Source organism: Gopherus evgoodei, chromosome 8 (assembly GCF_007399415.2).
Source record: "Gopherus evgoodei ecotype Sinaloan lineage chromosome 8, rGopEvg1_v1.p, whole genome shotgun sequence".
NCBI classification, from domain to species: Eukaryota; Metazoa; Chordata; order Testudines; family Testudinidae; genus Gopherus; species Gopherus evgoodei.
The window spans coordinates 47,945,804-47,966,733 of NC_044329.1; the positions used below are offsets into that span (position 1 = coordinate 47,945,804).

Sequence of the window (20,930 nt, forward strand, 5' to 3'; positions counted from 1 at the left end):
AGCAGTGGCCTGTAAGGTAGAGCACAATGGCATGGGGGTCCTGTTAGTTGAGGTGAGGGACGTCAGAGGCATAAATATGTTGTCAGGTGTAGGAGAAAGGAAAGATTTAGGGCATCTGCTCACTCATGCTTTACGATAAGAAGTGGCTGGTGGAGTCGCTTCTTCCCAGCCAAGTTTCCAGCTTGACTCCAGTTTCCAGGGGAGTTCGTACCCTTTACACTGGGAAACATCCCAGTTGGGCCTCTTACACTGTCTCGGATATCTGCCTGCGTTTGTGGGCTGGACTGAAAGAATTTCCTCCTGTCGGTCTGTGGTTTGCTGCTCCTTATGTAACTGTTCGCTCCTTTGTATTCAGCACATTCCTAGTAGTTCTGGAAAGAACCTCCGTGGAAATCATTGGCTTCTCACTGTTGTTCAGTGAGTTGGTGAATCTGATGCTAGTAGGTGGGTATCCACTTTGCATTTGCTTCTAACTAGTGATTTTGGCAGAAAGGTGAAGGTGGAATGGGCTGCATAGCCTAAGCTATGCTCTGGCCCCTAGTGCTCAGGGTTAAATGTAACTGGCACAAGATTGGTTTTAAATTGGGTTTGTGCCCTCTTGCCGATATTTATGATGTTCTTGTGAAGGAGGCCTGGAAGGTTTGAACCTCAGAAATATCAGGAATGTCTAGTTTCCCTAGTTTTGCGTGGAGGACTTTTGCGAGGTCTTGGAGTGACTACTGTGAGCTCTTAATGCCTGAGCTGAAGGAGCAAGGTTGAGTCATTGGCATTAGAAAAAAAAAGTAAAACTTCTAAGCGGTCAGACTGAAAATTCCTTTCCCTCTCCATTGCTTAGCTATCACTCTAGAAAGAAAGTCTTAGTCTAGACTAAAGTTAAAGCAGGAGCATAAACTCGAGCTATTTGTTAACTAATTTAACTCTAGTTAACACGATTATGAAGACTAGGCTAGACACTGCACAACCATTTGTTCCAAGAAATAAATGTGGTTTATTGGGGCCTTGGTCCTCATGATGTCGTCGTTGTGCTAACTCTCCAATCATAAGTGTCTTCTAGCTAGAGAAGGGGTGAATGTCTAATGTAACCAGGGCTTGAGTCATGCTGAAACATTGCAGAACATTGTTACAGTATTTATTTGAGTGTTTTAATACTTCCGTTACTATCACTTAGTGCTGGAATGCACTATTGGTACTTCTTTTTTTAAGGAGTCGGTCACTGATTGTAGCGAGTGAGCAGAATTGAACAAACCCCAAATTACCTTTCTACATCAACAGAAGCTAAAAAGAGCATAACCCTAATGCTGTGTTCCCTTTTGCAAGTCACCTTTTCAGGTGCACTATTGAATGGATGGAGAAGCATATACCACTGCTAATGTACCATACCTGTTCTGCAGAAATGGGAGTGGAATCCAGGGCTCTGAGATTGGCACTTTTCACCAGTATCAAACATTAAAACAGGTTTACATGAGAGGAAATGTCAGTCAGTTGTCTCCTATGCACCAGATGTTTGCGGGTACCTACTGCCGCTTGATCGGAGACAAACTGGAAGAATGTGTTTAAGCCTTCCAACCATTTGAGGGGCAGGAGGGTTATTAATATTATTTAGAGTTTTGTTTACTGGAATAATCCAAGACTAATCCCATGAGATACTCGAGCTGGGTGGGATTTTAGAAGGCACCTAAGGCAGTTAGGAGCAGAAGTACCATTTAAGGCAGAGATGTGATCCTAAATCCATTAGGTACTTTAGAAAACCTCCCCCAATGTACTACATTTATCTCCATTGACTATAAATGTTCTCACACTTGTGGCTATTTCACCTTTCACAGTACCTCACTACAATTCACTCACACAAGTTGACATTAAGCAGATTTCTTAGTTATGCTAATGAGCTGGGCCTAGTGGATTCTGCAGCTCTGGAGATTGCTGCCAAATTGTGTTCCATAATCAAGGCTTTCATTGAGACGATGACTGATTCTAGCCTTTTGAAGTTGACCTTAAAAATTTAAATTGAACAGAAACCAGTGTAGTGTTTGTCTTTCTGAATATGCAAAGTCTGAAACAGTTGCTCCTAGAGTGCATCTTCCGTAGGAATGTTAGCACCCATATTACAGCCACAGCAGAACTCTACCAGTGTTTGACTACTACAGTAAAGAGGACTCAGTCATTTTTCAATGGATCATGAAAAAATTGTTCAAGGCAGGTTTTTAAGACGTGGGGTAAAATCACCTGAGTCCTTCTGTTTGCAATGTTGTAGCCATGTTGCTCCCAGGGTATTAGAGGGACAAGGTGGGGGAGAAAAAACAGGAGTACTTGTGGCACCTTAGAGACTAACAAATTTATTTGAGCATAAGCTTTCATGCGCTACATGCAGTGGAAAATACAGTAGGAAGATATATACATACACACCGAGAACATGAAACAATGGGTGTTACCGTACGGATTCTAACGAGAGTGATTGGTTTAGGTGAGCTATTACCAGCAGGAGAGAGAGAAACTTTTTGTAGTGGTAATCAAAATGGTCCATTTGCAGCAGTTGACAAGAAGGTGTGAGGAACAGTGTGTGTGTGTGGGGGGGGAGGGGTGTGGGAATAAACATGGGGAAATAGTTTTACCTTGTGTAATGATCCATCCACTCCGTCTTTATTCAAGCCTAATTTAATGGTGTCCATTTTTCAAATTAATTCCAGTTCAGCAGTCTCTCGTTGGAGTCAGCTTTTGAAGTTTTTGTTGTTGTAATATTGCGACTTTTAGGTCTGTAATTGAGTGACCAGGGAGATTAACATTCAAAAAACAGTTGGAGAACACTTCAGTCTCCCTTTAAAGCGCCGCCTGAGCCCCACTGCCGGGGTTACCACGCTATATGTGAACCTGTGTTATATCGGGTTGCGTTATATCGGGGTACAGGTATATTACCTCTCCCACCTTGACTCTTCCATTCCTTTCTGTTATTGCTACCAACTGTGCAAAACACCATTGCTGTAATATGGGTGCTAACCTTGAGGGGGCGGTTTGGGGATTGGTCCTGCTTTGAGCAGGGGGTTGGACTGGATGATCTCTTGAGGTCCCTTCCAACCGTAATGATCTATGATTCTAGTGTCTGCAGGCCTAAAGAGAGGTGCAAATTGCCTCACTGATTGCAATTGTGTTGACTCTGAAACCTGAGAATGACCATTCAGTGGTCAACATGAAGTGTTTCACTACTGATCATTTTTTTCAGAAGCGTGCAGCAAATGTTTCTCCTGCAACTCCAAATGGCTGTACATCCTCTTGCCCCCTAGTGCTCTTAAGGTTGCAACTGCCCCTTTCTTAGCTCTAGGAACCCTCCAGTCATATTCCTTTCACACCCAACGACTTCTGCAGTGTAGTTTTGCGTCAGTAGGAAAATGTGAGCCATAGTGGAAATGTTGCTGGCTGTGCGAAATAACATAATGTCAAAATGCATAAAAGGCATCAGCTTTGCTGATTGTATAACTCAGTTTCATATTCATTCCCTGCCTTCCAGGTGGCTGCATCAGAGGTCTAATGTGCCACAGAGTACATAGAACCTCACTGATAACATCCAGGTGTACAACACATTCATGAGAATGGGAGGGGACGTGGAGCCAATACTGCCTGCTAGAAAACTGACTATTCCCCAAAACAGGTATGGAGAAGACGCCCAGGTCACGGTAGCATGATGTCTTCTTCACTCGTCTCTGCCAGTTGAAGAATGTGGCACCTTTTTTTAGCCTGGCAGTATGAATTGCACCTAATATTAGTCAGTTCATAGGCCAGTGGATCTAAAAAGGAAAGATAGGTTCCTTTCCTTCAAAGCTTGGTAAACCATTAAAGCGGACACTAAATCGAATTAAGCTGAGAGTGATCTCGTTGCTGGTGTTCTGGTTTGTGTGATGTTCTGTCCTTTTTAAAACCAACATCTTTGTAGTCATTAGTCTAAAGTGGGGCCATGAGAGACATGTGTATGCTTTTGTTTTACTCTCTTTCCTTGCAAGAATGAATTCAGTTTTTTCCACTTGGAAACCTGGCAGGATACAGACCCAGGAGCAAAATTATTGAAAAGCCAGTAGTTCTCTCCCTATAAATACATTTCTTACTTGGCAGGGGAGTGGACTCTGATAAAATGAAAAATGTTTTGTTTTCAATATTGCTTGAATTTCCAACTTCAAGCAGATAGAACTAGTTGAAAATGGTAAATTTGCTCCAAAACTGCACTGTGACTAGACCTTAGTGATCTTTAACTCTCGTACTAGAGAGGCCTCTTTGGCTGGCATTGAGAAAAGTTGGTCTTGTGGTTAAGGGACTGGAGTAGGGTTCAAGATCTGGGTTTACTTCTGGGGTCAGTCTCAGACTCTGTGAGACCTTGGGTTAGTCACTTAAGGTAGGTGTACCCTGCAAATTAATCTAGATATAATTGGGCTAGCTTTAATCTAGCTAACAGGTAATAATAGTAATGAAGATGTGGTGGCATGGGCTTTAGCACAGATGAGGAACCAGAGAAGGTAACCATGGTCCCTGGCAGGTGTGTCATCTGGTTCCCAGCTGGTGCCACCATGTTATCTTTACCAGTTCCCTGTGCTAGCTAGATTAAAGCTAGCATGGGTATGCCTCCCTGGGCTATAAACACCCCTTGGCTTGTGGCATAGACAGCCTCTTAATCTGTGTTTCCATTTCCTGTCTGTAAAATGGGGATAAATAATCCTCCTTTTCTACTGCACTTCGTCTTGTCTGTATAGATTGTCACTTGGGGTAGGGGTTCTCTGACCACATGTGTACTGTGCTTAGCACAATGGAGGCTTGATGACGATTGGAGCCTTGAGACATAACTATGACACAAATTAATGATCCGGAGCACCCAATGCATAGCTTTTATCTGTAATCAGAGGACACTGGAATGCTGAGATATGAAGTGTCCAACTTTTAGTCCTCTGGAGTTGCATAGCTATGTAATATAGATCTTTTTCAGAGGTTGACATGTATGACTGACGCTTTGAGTCTTGTACGTAGCATGAATTTCCTTGAACACCTTCCCTCACGTTGGAGCCTCTCCTTTCTGACTCTAATGTAATGTCTTTTGCATCCCTTATACATTCCTGCTGGTGGTTTGAACCAAGAGAATTTGGTTACAGACTTGTCATTGGGAGGACTTTTCATTACTTTAAAGCCAATGAATAATTTTTAAGAACATCCACATACTGCAAAGCAAAGTAAATGTGTCTCAAATGTTAGCCCTGAGTCTGCTTGCCCTCCGCATGTGAAACCATGAGAGTTTGATAAACAGAGGTCTAGTGGGATCAGCCCCTTCATTTTTAATTTTCCAGTGATTGTTTTTCTTCTCTCATCACCCATCTTATTCTTGGAAGCAGTAATTGCCTGTGAGTCACCCAAGTTTGTCCAGGGCTTATAGTGACACTAGAAGTCCTACTGCCTACGCTTTGTGATATGACTCCTTTTTGTTTAAGTACTGGTCGTGAGTCACTGTTTTAATTTTATGGGTATTTGGGTGTGTGTATCCAGTGTAAAACGAGTGCATCTGCCAGCCCTGGGTAGTCTCAGCACGTCATGATAAAGGAAGAAAATTCATTCACTGGAAGCGATTCTGATGTGTTTAGTAGATCCGGTATTTGAAGATGATCTGTTTGGAATAGCTGGCACTTCTACTACCATGTTTCGTTTAGGAATGTGAAGTTTAAAAAAAAAAAGTCTTAAGATTGCCTTGGTCATGAGTCATATATTGTTTTCTTTATTTGAGAGGCAACTCATAAAACACTGGGTGAGTATCCAGGTCTGTATCCAAAATAGGGAATGGTTGACAAACAATAGATATAACAGCTCTTCCTGCCTTTCTGTAGCAGAAGATTTCAGGCAGCTGTGGGGAGTCAGGCCTCTACCTATAGCAGAACAATTCATGCTGGATTTATGATATGGTGCAGGAAAGGGCTAGTTTATTTTTTGTGCGACGGTAGAATAATGCTTTTTGTGACCTGTTTTTGTCCGTATAAAAATACAGCCTCTCCAGCTCAGTGTTAAGCCAACAGTTTGCTTCAGAGGGTTCTGCTAATGATGGAACTACAAAAGTGTGGCTGCAGTGGTTTGCAAAGCCTGACATGAAATGCCAAGACAGACGCATAGCCCTCTCTATTTAATTAGCAACCACCCATGGCTATGCTGCTGTGTTTCTGGTTTTTTATTAATAGAGGTTTGAAAAGCCAAGTGCTGCTATTCTGTTTTTTACTGGATGCTCCAAAATAGAAAAGAGGAAAATGAGCATGTGCAGGGGGAGATTTTCAAAGGCAGTTAGCTGCCCAGTTCCTATTGAAAGCCTCCAGAAGCGTGGCACCAAAGGGACATTTGTGCCTTTGAAGATCAGCCCCATAGTTGTTGTGGTGCTGGGTTGGCTTTTGCTATTCATCTCGAAATGTTTGGAACTTCCAATTTAATAGTTGCAGTTGCATCTCCAGGCCTTTCGCATCTGGAGCAGTTTTGATGGCAGCTTCTCTATCTGTATGCTGTATATTTTAAATCCCTTTCAGATTGTAAGACTGATTGAGCTGCAGACCCCCAAAGCTCATTCTTCATTTATTCTGAACCCTGATTTTTTTTCAGATCTGCAGTTTATTATAATAGGAGTTCTTATGCATGTCCCATGCATAACTATTGACATAATATCTTCTATTGATGAGAGGAACATATGGTCTCAGGAGACAGAAAAATTAGGTGATGTGAACTAGTGGCAGAGTGGGCTAACAGAAAAACCACTGGACTGGGATTTGGGAGACCTGGATTCTATTTTTGGCTCTGCCACTGGTCTTCTGGGTGACCATGGGTATGTCACTTCACTGCTCTGTGCCTCAGTTTCCCCATCTGCACAGTAGGGATGAGAATACCCCTTTTGTCAAATGTTTTGAGCTCTACTGATGGAAAGCACTGTATATGTGCTAGCTAGGTGATATCATTATTATTAGGCCTATTCCTGGCTCTGTGACTTGAGGCAAGTCACTTTTCTGAGTTTCTCCATTTGTGAAATGGGGAGGGATAATACTTTCCTATCCCACGGCCGTGTTTCAGGGATGAAATCATTGGAGGTAGGTGTTTTGAGATCCTCAGATTGTAGTTGCTAAGGAAGCGTGAATTATTACCTATTGGAAATGTTCTTTGATGTATCTTTTGCCATAGGGAAAGCATTGGACCTTTTCCATTAGTACATGACACATATATCTGAGAATATGTGGGAATGGCTAGAGTGTTTCTCCTTCTCATGTTTACATCAGCTTTTCAAACTATGCAGATTGAGTATACGCAAGGCATTTTATGTATATTCAATTCACGCATTTTATGAGTCGAAGAAACTGAACGAAATAATCTTACCAAACTAAGAGCCTAGAACCTAGTTGCATTGGAGAAAACGGTGGTTTTGTCCAATGCTTAGCTTTTACTGCCTCAGAGACAACTGTTCTTGCCATTGTCCCATGAGGCCAGTACATTTCATATGACTTCTTCACACAGCGCACATTCAACCTGTGGAACTCCTTGCCTGAGGAGGTTATGAAAGCTAGGTCTATAACAGGGTTTAAAAGAGAACTAGATAAATTCATGGAGATTAAGTCCATTAATGGCTATTGGCTAGGATGGGTAAGGAATGGTGTCCCTAGCCTCTGTTTGTCAGAGGGTGGAGATGGATGGCAGGAGAGAGATCACTTGATCATTACCTGTTAGGTTTGCTCCCTCTGAGGCACCTGGCATTGGACACTGTCGGTAGATAGGATACTGGTCTGGAAGGACCTTTGGTCTGACCCAGTATGGCCGTTCTTATGTTCTTATTGTATTGCAGGGGCCCTAAGTTGTTTCTGATTTCCATCTCCAGTAAAGACAAATGTGTGTTATTTCCAAAATGTATTCAAGTACTTTTGTTATATGTGGCTTTTGAGTGTTATTTTATGGCATTGTCTGTTAGGCTACTGCAAATTCAGAAGTTTAGGGATTTGAACCTGGTTACTGTGCAGCAAAATAACAACCTGTATGTTGACTAACCTCTGTTATGGAATTCAGAAGCTGGGATATGATAGTTCATCTTAATTTACTTTACCTGTTCCTTTGAAATTTGTTTGAACACATTTTGGGCAAATGCAACTGATTCTTCAAATACAGTTGCAGACTTCTGTCATAAACAGATAGCTAAGGGTTAATGTCTCTTTCACCTGGAGCACCTGACCAGAGGACCAATCAGGAAACCGGATTTTTTCAACTTTGGGTGGAGGGAGTTGTGTGTCTGGGGTCTTTGTTTTCTGGCTGCCTGCTGTCTCTGAGCTTTGGAGAAGTAGTTCTGTTTTCTAATCTTCTGTTTCTAAGTGTAAGGACAAAGAGATCAGATAGTAAGTTATATGGTTTCTTTTCTTTGGTATTTGCATGAATATAAGTGCTGGAGTGCTTTGATTTGTATTCTTTTTGAATAAGGCTGTTTATTCAATATTCTTTTAAGAAATTACCCTGTATTGTATCATCTTAATACAGAGAGACCATTTGTATTTTTTCTTTCTTTTTTATATAAAGCTTTCTTTTAAGACCTGTTGGAGTTTTTCTTTACTTCAGGGAAATTGAGTCTGTACTCACCAGGGAATTGGTGGGAGGAAGAAATCAGGGGAGATCTGTGTGTGTTGAAGTGGCTAGCCTGATTTTGCATTCCCTCTGGGTGAAGAGGAAAGTACTTTTTGTTCCAGGACTGGGAACAGAGAGGGGGAGTCACTCTGTTTAGATTCACAGAGCTTGTGTCTGTGTATCTCTCCAGGAGCACCTGGAGGGGGGAAGGGAAAAAGGATTATCTCCCTTTGTTGTGAGACTCAAGGGATTTGGGTCTTGGGGTCCCCAGGGAAGGTTTTTCAGGGGGACCAGAGTGCCCCAAAACACTCTAATTTTTTGGGTGGTGGCAGCAAGTACCAGGTCCAAGCTGGTAGCTAAGCTTGGAGGTTTTCATGCTAACCCCCATATTTTGGACGCTAAGGTCCAGATCTGGGAATAAAGTTATGACAACTTCTTTGGGGAAACACCCTCTTGATGGTTTCATCCCCAGGCTATTTGACAACCCTGTGTTGAGGTTTAGCACTCCAGAAAGGACATAGTGACTGGGGTGTATAAAACAAGAGTCTCCATTCCAAGCTCTTGGCATCTTTGACAAGATCTTTAAAAGGCCACACTTAACTGACAGATGTCCTCAGTCCCTGCCAAATCATAGCACCTTAACAATAGCAAAGATAGAAGAGATTTAATTAATTCTCCCAATATTGTTTGAAAAAGTGACTCTGGTATTGAGAACGCTTTCAGATCTTCCATTGCTCTCCTTTTGATAGGAAGACAAAGGCAGATGGACACTCAACTCTCACTGACTTTCAGCGAGCCGAGTACATAGGTCTGTAAACCCCTTTTTAAAAATCCCAATCTAAGAGACTGAGGGTTTGGCTTTACTTGCAGCTCTACAGCGCTGGGAGTTAGCTGTCTTCGTACAGCTGTGTAGGGAAAGCGCTGCAGTGTGGCCACATTTGCAGCATTTGCAGCGCTGTTCAGAGTGGTGCATTGTGGGCAGCTATCCCAGCAGTTCAAGTGGCTGCAACGTGCTTTTCAAAAGAGGGGGGTGGGGTGGGGTGGAGTGTGACAGGGAGTGTGGGGGAGACAGAGTGGATTTTTGGAGCTCTTGCAAGTTCTAAGGACTTGAAGATACACAGCACCAACCTTCAATCATTTTAAAAGTTTTGACCCACTTCCCCCACCCTTCTCTCATTCACTGAATGCAAATAGCCTTCAGAGCAGATAAGCAGCTGCTCCAAAATGGACATCCCCCCCTTGGGGCTGCTTCTCTCCTCAAGCAAACACTAGTTGCGGACATTCCAAAGGCCTGCCTGCCTCTGCTCAAGCAAACAGTAGCTGTGTTTGTTTGTTTTTTAGATAAGCAGCTCCGGGAGCCCTGAGTTCACAACAAAGAGAGGCATCACAACAAAACAGTGTTATCGTTACTTAAAAAGCATTATGGGAATGTTCCGGAGGTCAGTTACAGTGTAGTAAGATTAATCCCTGTTTATACTGGCACCCCAGCGCTGCAAGAGCAGCGCTATAGTCGTTATTCCCCAGGCTGAGGTGGAGTACAGCCAGCGCTGTAGCTAGGGAGATACAGCGCTGTATGTGCCTTGCCAGTGTGGACGAGGAGTAAGTTACAGCGCTGTAAAGTCACCACCAGCGCTGTAACTCTCCAGTGTAGCCAAGCCCTGAGCCACTTCCGTACCCCTCTGCAGTGTGGAGTGAGTCCTGAAGGAGACCTGGAGGCTAATGCAGGGAAACCAGAGCTATTTTCTAGCTCAAACTTTTGACGTTGAGAGATCTGAAGCTGGATTAGAAAAGTCAAACAGCACAATATGGCAGGAACTGCAAGAGCAACAAAATGCTATTAAAGCTCCTTCCTTTTCCTCTGAGAATAAAGTGCTAATATCCTTAGCCAGGAAAAATCAGCCTTGAGGTCATGGACCAAGACTATTCCTCATCTATAAACATATTGCTCCAACTTTCCAGGCAGTTGGCCTGAGCGTGGGGTGAGGATGAGAAAGTGTGGCGGAATAAATGGCGCTATGGAGAGAACCCACCTATCTCCTGGAACAGTATCACACGCAGGGTTAATCTTGCCCACCACAGACTTTCTCAAATGTCGCAATGACCTTTCCGCTTTTGGGTCTGTCTGTCTATCATTGGTGAACTGCTGCTCATTATTTCAGTGCAAACAGCTTTCACTGAAGCACTGGTATTGGAATATAGAGTCCATAACACCTGCTGCTGGTAGGCCTATGTGATTTCTAATGGCTTTACTTTCCTCTAGTGTCCAGAACCAGGTGGATGAAGTCATTGATGTCATGCAGGAGAACATAACCAAGGTGATTGAACGGGGAGAGAGACTGGATGACTTACAGGATAAATCAGGTGGGAATACTTAATAATCTAGAACTCTCTTCCTGCCTCTCCTCCTTCATGTTGAGTCCTGGGGAACAGCATGCTCCTCTAGGCAGCTTTAAAACACCACTGTGAATAACCTTAGTGAAGGGATTGAAAGTCCTCTTCTTTCTTCTGGTGATTGTGGCTATTTTGCTGTACACCTCATCTCTCTCTGCTGGGCAGTGGTGTTACATTGATTCCATTTCATGACAGCAGATTCTGGAAATCAGAGCGAGGAGACGACCTGCTAAAGCACACTTTCTCATGGGCCCATGGCATGATTGCTTCCTACAATATCCTAATCTGGACAAACCTCTATTTGAAGTGTCTCCATGGATATATCACTTCCATTGGGAGGCTGTTTCCAGCCTGAGACTGCTGATCTTACTGTCTGTCTGTTGGGAAGCCAAGTGTCCCCTTTTCCATTTTCATCCCTGTACTTCCTTGAGCCTCCTTAAACATTTTCTTTCCCTTGGTGCTTATAACTTGCCACGTATCATTTTCCTCCCCCGACTTTGTCTCTTTACAGCCCAGGAATAGTTCTCTAAATATTCCTCGTCCATTGCTCCTTCCATCCCCTTATATGAGGTAGTTGCTTTTCATGTTCCCTCCACTTGTTACTCCTGAGGGAATTCTGCGCCAAAAAATAAAAAATTCCGTGCACAATGTTTTAAAATTCTGCAAATTTTATTTGTCAAATAAATGTGGAGGCTCCAGCATGGCATTGTGGAGCACAGGCTACTGGCTGCACAGAGGTGGAAGATCACTCTGCAGCTCCCCCCGGGACATGGACTCAGCAGTGAGGCTGCACCTGACCCTGAAACAGTGCAAGGACTGGGCCTGCCCCATCCGTGCCAAGCGTGGGCAGGCAGGCTCCGAAAGGCAGGATCCAAGTGTGAATGGACTTAGTGTGGGGGGATCCAGGTGTAGGGTGAGAGTTCTGTATGGGACAGTCTGGGTGCAGGCAGCTCAATGGGGGATCTGGATGTGGGGGGGATCTGTATCTGGAGGTTTGTTGTGGGGTTCTGGGTACAATGGTAATGGAATTCTGCAGGGAGGTCCAGGTGAAGGTGGTTGGGGCTCAGCAGGGGAGTCTGGGTGTGGGGAGTTCTGTGGGGGGGTCCAGATGCTGAGGGAGTGGGGCTCAGTGGGGTGGGGATCCAGGTACAGCTGGTTGGGGCTCGGTGGAGTAGGGGTGTGGGTGACTCATCAGGGTGGTCCAGGTTCAGGGGGAGTGGGGCTCAGCAGGTGAGGTTCTGAGGGGGCTGAGGCTTGGCAGGAGAGTCTGGATATGAGGGGGTCTGGATGCAGGGGGTTGGGCGGATGGGGGAGCAGTTTCCTCTACAGTGATATCTCTCCCGCTGTAGCTGAGGAGTGATGGGTGCAGGAAGCAGGGGAGGCAAAGGAGTTTGCAGAGCTTCCTGCAGCCTGGGGAGAAATCTGGGAGTGGGTCTGACCCAGCTCTGGCTGCTGTGCAGGGAAAGAGGAAGTCCTGTCCTCCCCCACCCAGCCAGAACTAGCAGCTGAGCCTGGCGCAGGGTAGGAGCCACCAGCTAGGCCTTCCCCAGTCCCACCCCCACCCCACAGTGATTTACCTCTTTGCTGGCTGTCCTCGGCATCCAGAACATACTCCTGGGGAGAGTCTTATGACCACTCTTGTGTCTTTCCTTTGCTTACCTGTCAGAAAGTCATTTTTCTGTTGGGGAACAACGAAATCTGCAGGGGACGTGAATTCTGCACATGCGAAGTGGTGCAGAATTCTTCCAGGAGTAAAGACTTGGCAGCCTGCTGGTATTCAGCCTGTGTGCCGTGCTCCGTATGCGATCTCACCAGAGCCCTATATAAAACACTGTTATCAACTTGGGTCATGACTTGGGACCAGATTTACTAAGATACTTAGGTGCCTAAAGATGCAGCAAGGTGCCTAAATACCTTTGTAAATCTGCCCTTGATACCTCTACATTGACTTTCATTGCCCTTAAATTGGAACTGTAAGTTCTTGTTTACCGGCTCTCTGCCCCTACCCTTTTTCTGGGAAGGCAGGAGTCTTGAAAGAGATCCTCCCTCCCCCGAATAGCTGCATTTCAGATTAGTATTCCCCCGATGTATTGCCATTGCATTTTGCCAGCTTAAACTTTATTTTATTTGCTGTTCAGATGTTTAACCTCTGTAAGTCCCTTTGTATAGTTTTTCTTCACTCTCTGATGTTTGCAACACCCTCCCCAGTTAGTATCATTCCCAGCTAGGGGTAAGTCTCCATCATGTCATGGCTGTTCTCTTCACATACCTTCTAGATTTCTATACCCCTCATCTGTTGCTGGCCTGAGCTGGTCACTTGCAGCAGCACTTTTTTTTTTTTTTTTTTTTTTAAGTCCTACTGGATATTTCAACTTTAAATATAATTCTCCCTCTTTCAATCTGTTGTGTTTTTAACCTGAAGGGTCCACTTATACAAGACTTGACTGTATATGTTATAATGTATGTGGGACCCTTACAAGTTACTGTGGAACCTCACTTGTTCTTGTTCTGCTATTCTGCAAAGCTGAAAATTCTCATTACTGTAAATGCTTGTCAACTTCACCTTGTGTTTCAGGAGAAAGACTTAATTGCAGAACCCTACAATCAAGTTTTGTAATGCTGATTTCCATGATTTTTGTAGTTTCTAGTATACTTATGGTGTTGCCACAATTAAACTACTCTTAGGCAAACTGACAAATTTTTTTCTTGTCTGTTCACTTACAATTTGTAAAATACATTCACCATTTATAGTCATTAGTTTGTCTTGGCAAAGTTCTACTGTGTTGCTAGTGAAATTCAGCATGTTGATGAAACACAGCATGCTGAATTTCAATATAATTCTGCAGAAGCACTTGGCAAATGTGTATATTCCCTGGTTGCCTAGTTTATGGTTTAAGAATAAGTGAATTTGCAGAACCAGAGGCCTTTTTTCTGGTGTGCTTGCGCTTTTAGATGTGCCCGTGCTGCTATGCCTTTAATTCTTTTCTCTCTCCATGTGATGCAGAAAGTTTATCAGACAATGCAACAGCGTTCAGCAACCGATCCAAACAGCTTCGAAGACAGATGTGGTGGCGAGGATGCAAGGTGAGTAAATGAAGAGGGGAAGGAGTGGATTTCTTAATGCATATTCTTAAAACTTGGTCCTACTAAGAGTAACATGGGCAGGTTGCCAGAATCTGAGATTTGTATCTAGCTTGTATGAAAATGGGGCATATTGCAGCCACTCTTATCTTGAATCCAGAGCTGAGGCCAGCAGAGACCCTGAGTACCAGCATGCATTGCTCTGTCTACTTCAAGCAGCCTTTGCATGGTGAAGATGGGAGTATCATGTGTTTGGGGAAGATAATCTTTGCAGGCCTCAGCTCTGTATTGAAGGCCATGCTTCCGCTATCCCTGGATTAATGTATTGTACTTACGCCTGTTGAGGCAACAGTAGCTGTGAGAGAGTTACAGAAGTGGGTATGTCTTTAGGAGAGAGACAACTGGAGGATAGAAATCCATGCCATTAGTAACAGCAATTCTTTATTCACCGGGGTATTATGTGGTCTACAAGAGTATTTTACAAAGGGCTTTAAAATCATCAGAGGAAAGGGGCTATGGAAGGACAAAGTGGTGGTGCTAAGTAACAGTAGGGGGGAGGGATAGCTCAGTGGTTTGAGCATTGGCCTTGCTAAACCCCGGGTTGAGAGTTCATTTCTTGAGGGGGCCACTTTGGGATCTGGGGCAAAATCAGTACTTGGTCCTGCTAGTGAAGGCAGGGGGCTGGACTTGAACTTTCAGGGTCCCTTCCAGCTCTATGAGATAGGTATATCTCAAATTATATATTTTTTATATTTTAACAGCAATGCAGGGAGCAAACCCTTAGGCATTGTTACCAGAAAATAACTCTCTGAGCTCAATGCCCTTCATTCTGTAGTTGCTTTTCTAGATTTTCTTTGTACATCCTTAATCAAGATATCAAAATGCTGAGATTATTTTAAATTGAGGCAAGCTGAAATTTTGTACAAGACGTTAACTGAACCATTAAAAATGTGGGCTGTCAAGCGATTAAAAAAAAATCACGATTAATCGCATAATTAAAAAAAATACTCGCGATTAGTCATGCGATTAATCACGCTGTTAATATAGAATACCATTTATTTAAATATTTTTGGATGTTTTCTACATTTTCAAATATATTGATTTCAATTACAACACAGAATACAAAGTGTACAGTGCTCACTTTCTATTTATTTTTTATTACAAATATTTGCTCTGTAAAAAACAAAGGAAATAGTATTTTTCAATTCACCTCATACAAGTACTGTAATGCAATCTCTTTATCATGAAAGTTGAACTTACAAATGTAGAATTATGTACCAAAAAAACCACCTGCATTCAAAAATAAAACAATGTCAAACTTAAGAACCTACAAGTCTGCTCAGTCCTACTTCAGCCAATCGCTCAAACAAGTTTGTTTACAATTTGCAGAAGATAATCCTGTGATTAATCGTGATTGATCTTTTTGAGCTAGCTGTGATAATTGACAGCCCTATTAAAAATTAGCACCTCAGTGTAGATCCTCCGTTCTTAATGCATCTGTAACATTCAACTTGCACTGTACTCGAACACTACAGGCAGGGTGAATCTGCAAAAAATTCACTCCTGGACATTTGCTCATGTTCTCCCAATGAATTCATATTCCCTTTGTTCATGCCCTCTTTTAACTGATTTTCCAGGAATATTTTAGAATGCAAGTTTGCTAGCTGGAGTGTTCACTGAGACAGGAATTTTAAGAGATCTTAGCAAAATATCTGTGGAAAGCAAGCTTCTAACTCACAGTATTCACACTGGAAATCTGCTTCTAAGATCTATGCTGATTCAGTCAAGGAATAAACAAATACACTGTATGAGTAAGGCTATGTTTTAGGCACAGGCATTTTTAGTAAAAATCATGGACAGGTTACGGGCAGTAAACAAAAATTCACGGCCCTGTGATCAGTCCACACCTTGTACTATAAACTCCTGACTAAATCTTGGGGTGGGAGGGGCAGCCTGGGGGATGCTGTGGGTGCTTTGTGGGGAGGAGGGGGGCAGCCTGGTGGTTGTGCAGCCCAGGACCCCTGCAGGTACTGGAGGTGGGGTGTTGGTGGGGCTGGCAGTTCCCGTCTAGGCAGAGGTGCGGCCAGACGTCTCTACATATGGCCTCTGCCCCAAGAGCCAGCTCCGCAGTTCCCATTGGCTGGGAACCCACCGACATCTGGCCCCCTTCCCCTGAACTGTCTGCACCCAGATTACCTCACCCAGAACCCCCTTCACTGCACACTTGGACCCCTCCACACTAAGTCCCTCCACACTTGGCTGAACCTGCCTACTCACGCCTGATGTGCCTGGTGTAGCCCTAGTGTAGCTGCTAGCCCTGGTGAGTTGCTTTACCCACTACTCCTGAGAGCATTCTGCACCAAAAAAACCCCCACACAATTCTGCACACAATATTTTAAAATTCTGCATCCTTCTCCCTCTCTTTCCTCCCACCTCCAGCATGGACCCCTTGGGCAGGCTTGGCCCATGTGCTGTGTCAGGGTTGGGTGCAGCCTCACCACTGAGTCCATGTCTTCAGTGGAGGGGGCTGCAGGGTGATCTCCCATCTCTGTGCAGCCGGTGATCTGTGTCCCATGCTGGAGCCTCCATATTATTTATTGACAAATGAAATATGCCGAATTTTGCAGAATTTTAAAATATTGTGTGCAGAATTTTTATCCTTGCCTTGGGCAAGTTCTCTCACTCTGTTCCTTGCAATTCGGATTTACAACAGGTCTGGAGAGCGCTATAAGCCTGAAGCTGGCACACATGCCTTTCTTTTCAAATGCAGGAGTTAGTTTACTGCAGGATCTGGGGCTCCTTTGCCTCCTGGGGACCCTGAAGACTTTGGATGTTCCTGGACTGTGCTCTTCTAAGGGAACAAACATTTGATGATAGAGGGTTCTTCAGTGTAGCAGATAAAGGTTTAAAAGGGGCAATGGCAGGAAGTTAAAACTAGGCAAATTAAAACTGGCAATAAGGTGCATATTTTTAATAGTGAGAGTAATTAACCATTGGACCAACTTACCAAGGAGAGTGGTGGATTCTCCATCCCTGGCAAATTTTAAAATCTAGATTGGATGCTGGTTCAAACAAGAATTATTTCAGGGAAGCCTTGTGGCCTCTGGTTATGCCGGATGATCTGTTATACCAGACGGTCACAATGGCTTCTTCTGGCCTTAGAATCTATAAACTGTGAACTAGCGGCTTAGTGTTCGTCTGCAGTGTGGAAGGGATTCCAATACAGTGCAGAGTGCTTGGACACCATTTAAAATGTGTAATTAATAATACAGCCTTGGACCATGAGTGTTTATCTGTCTGGGCTGGCTGCACTTTCAGCTGAAAACAGTCATGTCTATTCTAGCAGCGCATGGTGGTGGTGTGTTGAGGATTTTCTAGTCCAGTTTCCATCTGTGTGTAGCACTAATGTCAGTTGTGCCCACACACACGACTGTAATTCAGTTGACCATCAATGCCACTCTACAACTCCTTCTCAGTCACCATCTCTGCTCTTTGAGCTGGATAGTGGTGCAGTCCTCTGTACTTTCCCTCTGCAGAAAGCTTTGCTCCGAAGATGATATAGGATGACAGAGCAGAAGGAGAGCATTTAACCCAGGCCAGAACTTTCAACCCTTTGCAAATCAGGAGACTGTTACATGGGAGAGTCTTACTTTAGGTACCTAGGCTTGAAAAATTTTGGCCCTGGCATTTGAGGTATCAGGGAACATTTTTCTAGTGCTGATAGATGTTGTATATGATCACATCTGTACACACTCTTGTGCTGATATATTGGGGTGTTTTTTTCCAAATCAGGTATGCAGCTTACCCCAAACTCCGCTCTGTCTTTCTGCTTTCTAAACCAAGAGACACCAGAGAGCTGGTGTAGGAATTGATGTCAGCTAAAGTGATTTGTTTGAAATACACTCCCTTCCATCTGGTCTATGGAGTGGCGTCAACAGTATTCTGGGATAGGGGAACAGATACCTTGTCCTGGATCTAAATGTGGAGGTGAACAAGCCAAACATGTGGTCTCATGTCAGGAAGGTAATTTCTCCCTCTCTTTGCACTCTATTTGCAGATGAAGGCCCTTGTAGCTTTGGTTGCTGTTGTCCTCTTGCTAGTGATCATTAGTAAGTATTGATCACCCTTCCCTGCATGGTTGGTGGGTTTTTTTTTTTTACATTGAAACATTTTGTTTGCTGTAAATAATGTTAAAATTGACACTTAGAACTTCCTTGCCATCCCCATGTGACTGATCAGTAGCACTTGTGCAGGAATTGCTAGTGACCCCAAGTCTTGCTCCTTAGGGATGTTCAGTCACATGCAGCCAGTATTTTAACCAAGGGCTCCCCTTGCCTGTGCTGAACCCCTTTCATGCTGGGATTACAGGCATGTGTGTGGGAAATTGTTTCTCATTTAAACAAAGACCTTCTAATAACCATTACCAAGGCAGCAGATGGAGTTGCACTTTCTCAACAAAAGAGACCCTATTCCTGGAAATTTAGCGCGTAGCACCGCGATCAGCTTGCAAAGTCTGAAGAGAGATGGTCTGAAGACACAAAGGTTCTGAGGTACCTTCTCTCAGAAAATGTTTGAAAATACCTTTAATCTATGGCAATTTGTCTATTCTGAGACACAGCTCCCTTCAAAAGGGGCTTATATAATAATCTCTGGTAGGCAGTGTAGGTCAGTGGCTTGAGTATATGCTTGGGACTCAGAGCTGGATTCTATTCCAAGCCTTGCCACCGGCCTTGCTGTGTGACCTTGGGCAAGTCACTTCCCACTCCGTGCCTTTGTTTCCCCTCCCACTCTTAGCCTGTCGGGTCTATTTAGAGTGTAAACTCCCTGTCCTGTGTGTGTTTTATAGCACCTAGTGGAATGGGAGCTCTAGGCACTACAGTGACATAAACAATAACCAGAGAGAGTGCTGCTCTGAGGCAGAGAAGTCATTCCACTCTTCCTTTGAGATGGATGGCCAAGTTTTAACAAGGGACCCCAGGAGGCCAGCACAACACACGGCCCTTCCTGTGCTGCTGATCTTAAGAGAAAATTCTCCCATCCATGTAGGAGCAGTGGTACAGGTGTAGCTTTTATGCAAGGCTCCGCCTTGGCAGTAAGCAAAAACCTAATATCCTTAGGGACTATCTCATCCTGCTGGAATGCAGTCAGGAAGTGAAAGAGTTAGAGCCAACAGCTGGAATGGTAGCGACTGGAGTGACGTTGATGGACAATCCCATCAGGTTTGGTTTGGGGAGTTGGAAATGGATTCAGTTTGCATCCTGAGCAGATGTTACAGGGACAAGACCCCCTGCCATTTTCATCCATTTGAACAAGGAAATATATTTTTACTTGCAGTCCCTTGGTTGACTAAGGAAATCTGGTTCTTCTGCAGTACTGTCTGTGTGGGTACTACACTTGAGGTGCACATGCACCTCCCTAGTCCTGGATCAGAGGTTTTCCGTTAGCAGTGTCTGTTTGGCCCACACATGCACTCTATACAACTTCGTGCTGCATGCCAAGGGTTTATAGGGCTGCACGGGGGCACCACTCTGGCTGCCTTGGCCTGACAAAGAGCCCTAGCATATCACCTCATGCACGTCTCAGCCTGCATTGAAGTTGTTTAGTTAATGTTGTGTTTCTAGTTAGGGTTAGTTGTTAGTACTGAATTAGTTAGATAGCTGTGAGGTTTCAGTTTTTTCCTCTCCCATTTTTTCTGGGGAATTTATTTGGCCTGGATGGGGGTGTGCCTGGCTCACCAGGTTTCAAACGCTTCCTCTCTTGTTGGTAGGCTATCCTGATCAGCGACCACCTCTCTAAATGTATCTGTTGCTTGGGAGAATCCCGTACCTCCCAAAGGTGTAACTGTCACCTGGCTCTAAAATCTAAAGCTCAGAAGAACAGGAACCAAACTGAAGCTGTTACTGGTGGAGTGCTCCCTTTGACTCACTTCCAAGTCAGGTCTGGAGACATCTGCCCCGTACATCTGTCTCCAGACAGATCCAGTGCCCCTTTGACTTCAGCTAATGGTTCACCTAAGAGGGGGAAAGACTCAGGGAAGGCTCTGAAGAGGGAGGAGGTTGGTCTCCCACCAAACAGCCAGCGCCCAAGAAGTCCTCATCTTGTGCTAGGTCTGCAGTGTCGGAGGTCTTGACTCTTGACTCAATACCATGGAGGTGAAAGATTCTTCCTGTGGTACCGTGGAGCAGGGACATCCCAGATTGCTTCAGAGAAACTTGGCACCGGCAAGGCCCCTGTATAGTCTGCCTCCAGATTGGCACTGTCTATTTCCAGCTTACCAGTGGTGCCTTTCCATTTGGCTCCGCTGGTACTGATAAAATCAAAGTGCACATCTTCAGCCCCCTATGTGCTACAAACCTACAGTATTGCCCAAGCCAACAGCTGTATCAGCACTGACCTGCTCAGTACCGCAAGAATTTAATTACTTCAGCAACATGTCTGTGTTAGACGAACCAGAGTCCCTGCTGCTTATGGGTTCCAAAGGACTCTCAGTACCAAGATGCCAATCTCTGGATGATGAGTGCTTCCTAGTACCGCAGGATTCTCTACCCTTTTCTACTTGGCCCACTGGAGGACGTTGCAGAGGATGAAGGAGACATTCAGTCTTCTCCTTATCAGTGCAGGAGTCCCCATTACTGGAACCCATACTTTGACAAAGCCCCTTGCCCATGTCTGGGATGGTGGGATCAGTCCTGGGTACCAACCCTTCTCCCATATGGGCCTCCCCACTGGCCATACAGGGATCCTTAGGCAGTGTATCAGCAGCAATTTGCCAAACCTCTGGCTCCGCCACACCAGAAAACCTAGAGTCTCTCAGCCTCCTCCACCAAACTCCTAGCACAAGGAGGCCTGTGATGACAAGAGGCTAGGGC

General features: G+C 44.4%; 1 protein-coding gene across 3 annotated transcripts in view; it reads left to right on the plus strand.

Moving 5' to 3' along the window:
• Positions 1 to 20,930, plus strand: part of VAMP4 (vesicle associated membrane protein 4) — a 36,348-nt gene that overhangs the window by 12,205 nt on the left and 3,213 nt on the right. For all 3 annotated transcript variants that reach the window (XM_030571995.1, XM_030571997.1, XM_030571996.1), the window contains exons 5-7: positions 10,850 to 10,950; positions 13,985 to 14,064; positions 18,119 to 18,170. In XM_030571995.1, the coding sequence (XP_030427855.1) occupies positions 10,850 to 10,950; positions 13,985 to 14,064; positions 18,119 to 18,170 (233 nt within the window). The remainder of the gene's footprint in view (positions 1 to 10,849; positions 10,951 to 13,984; positions 14,065 to 18,118; positions 18,171 to 20,930) is intronic.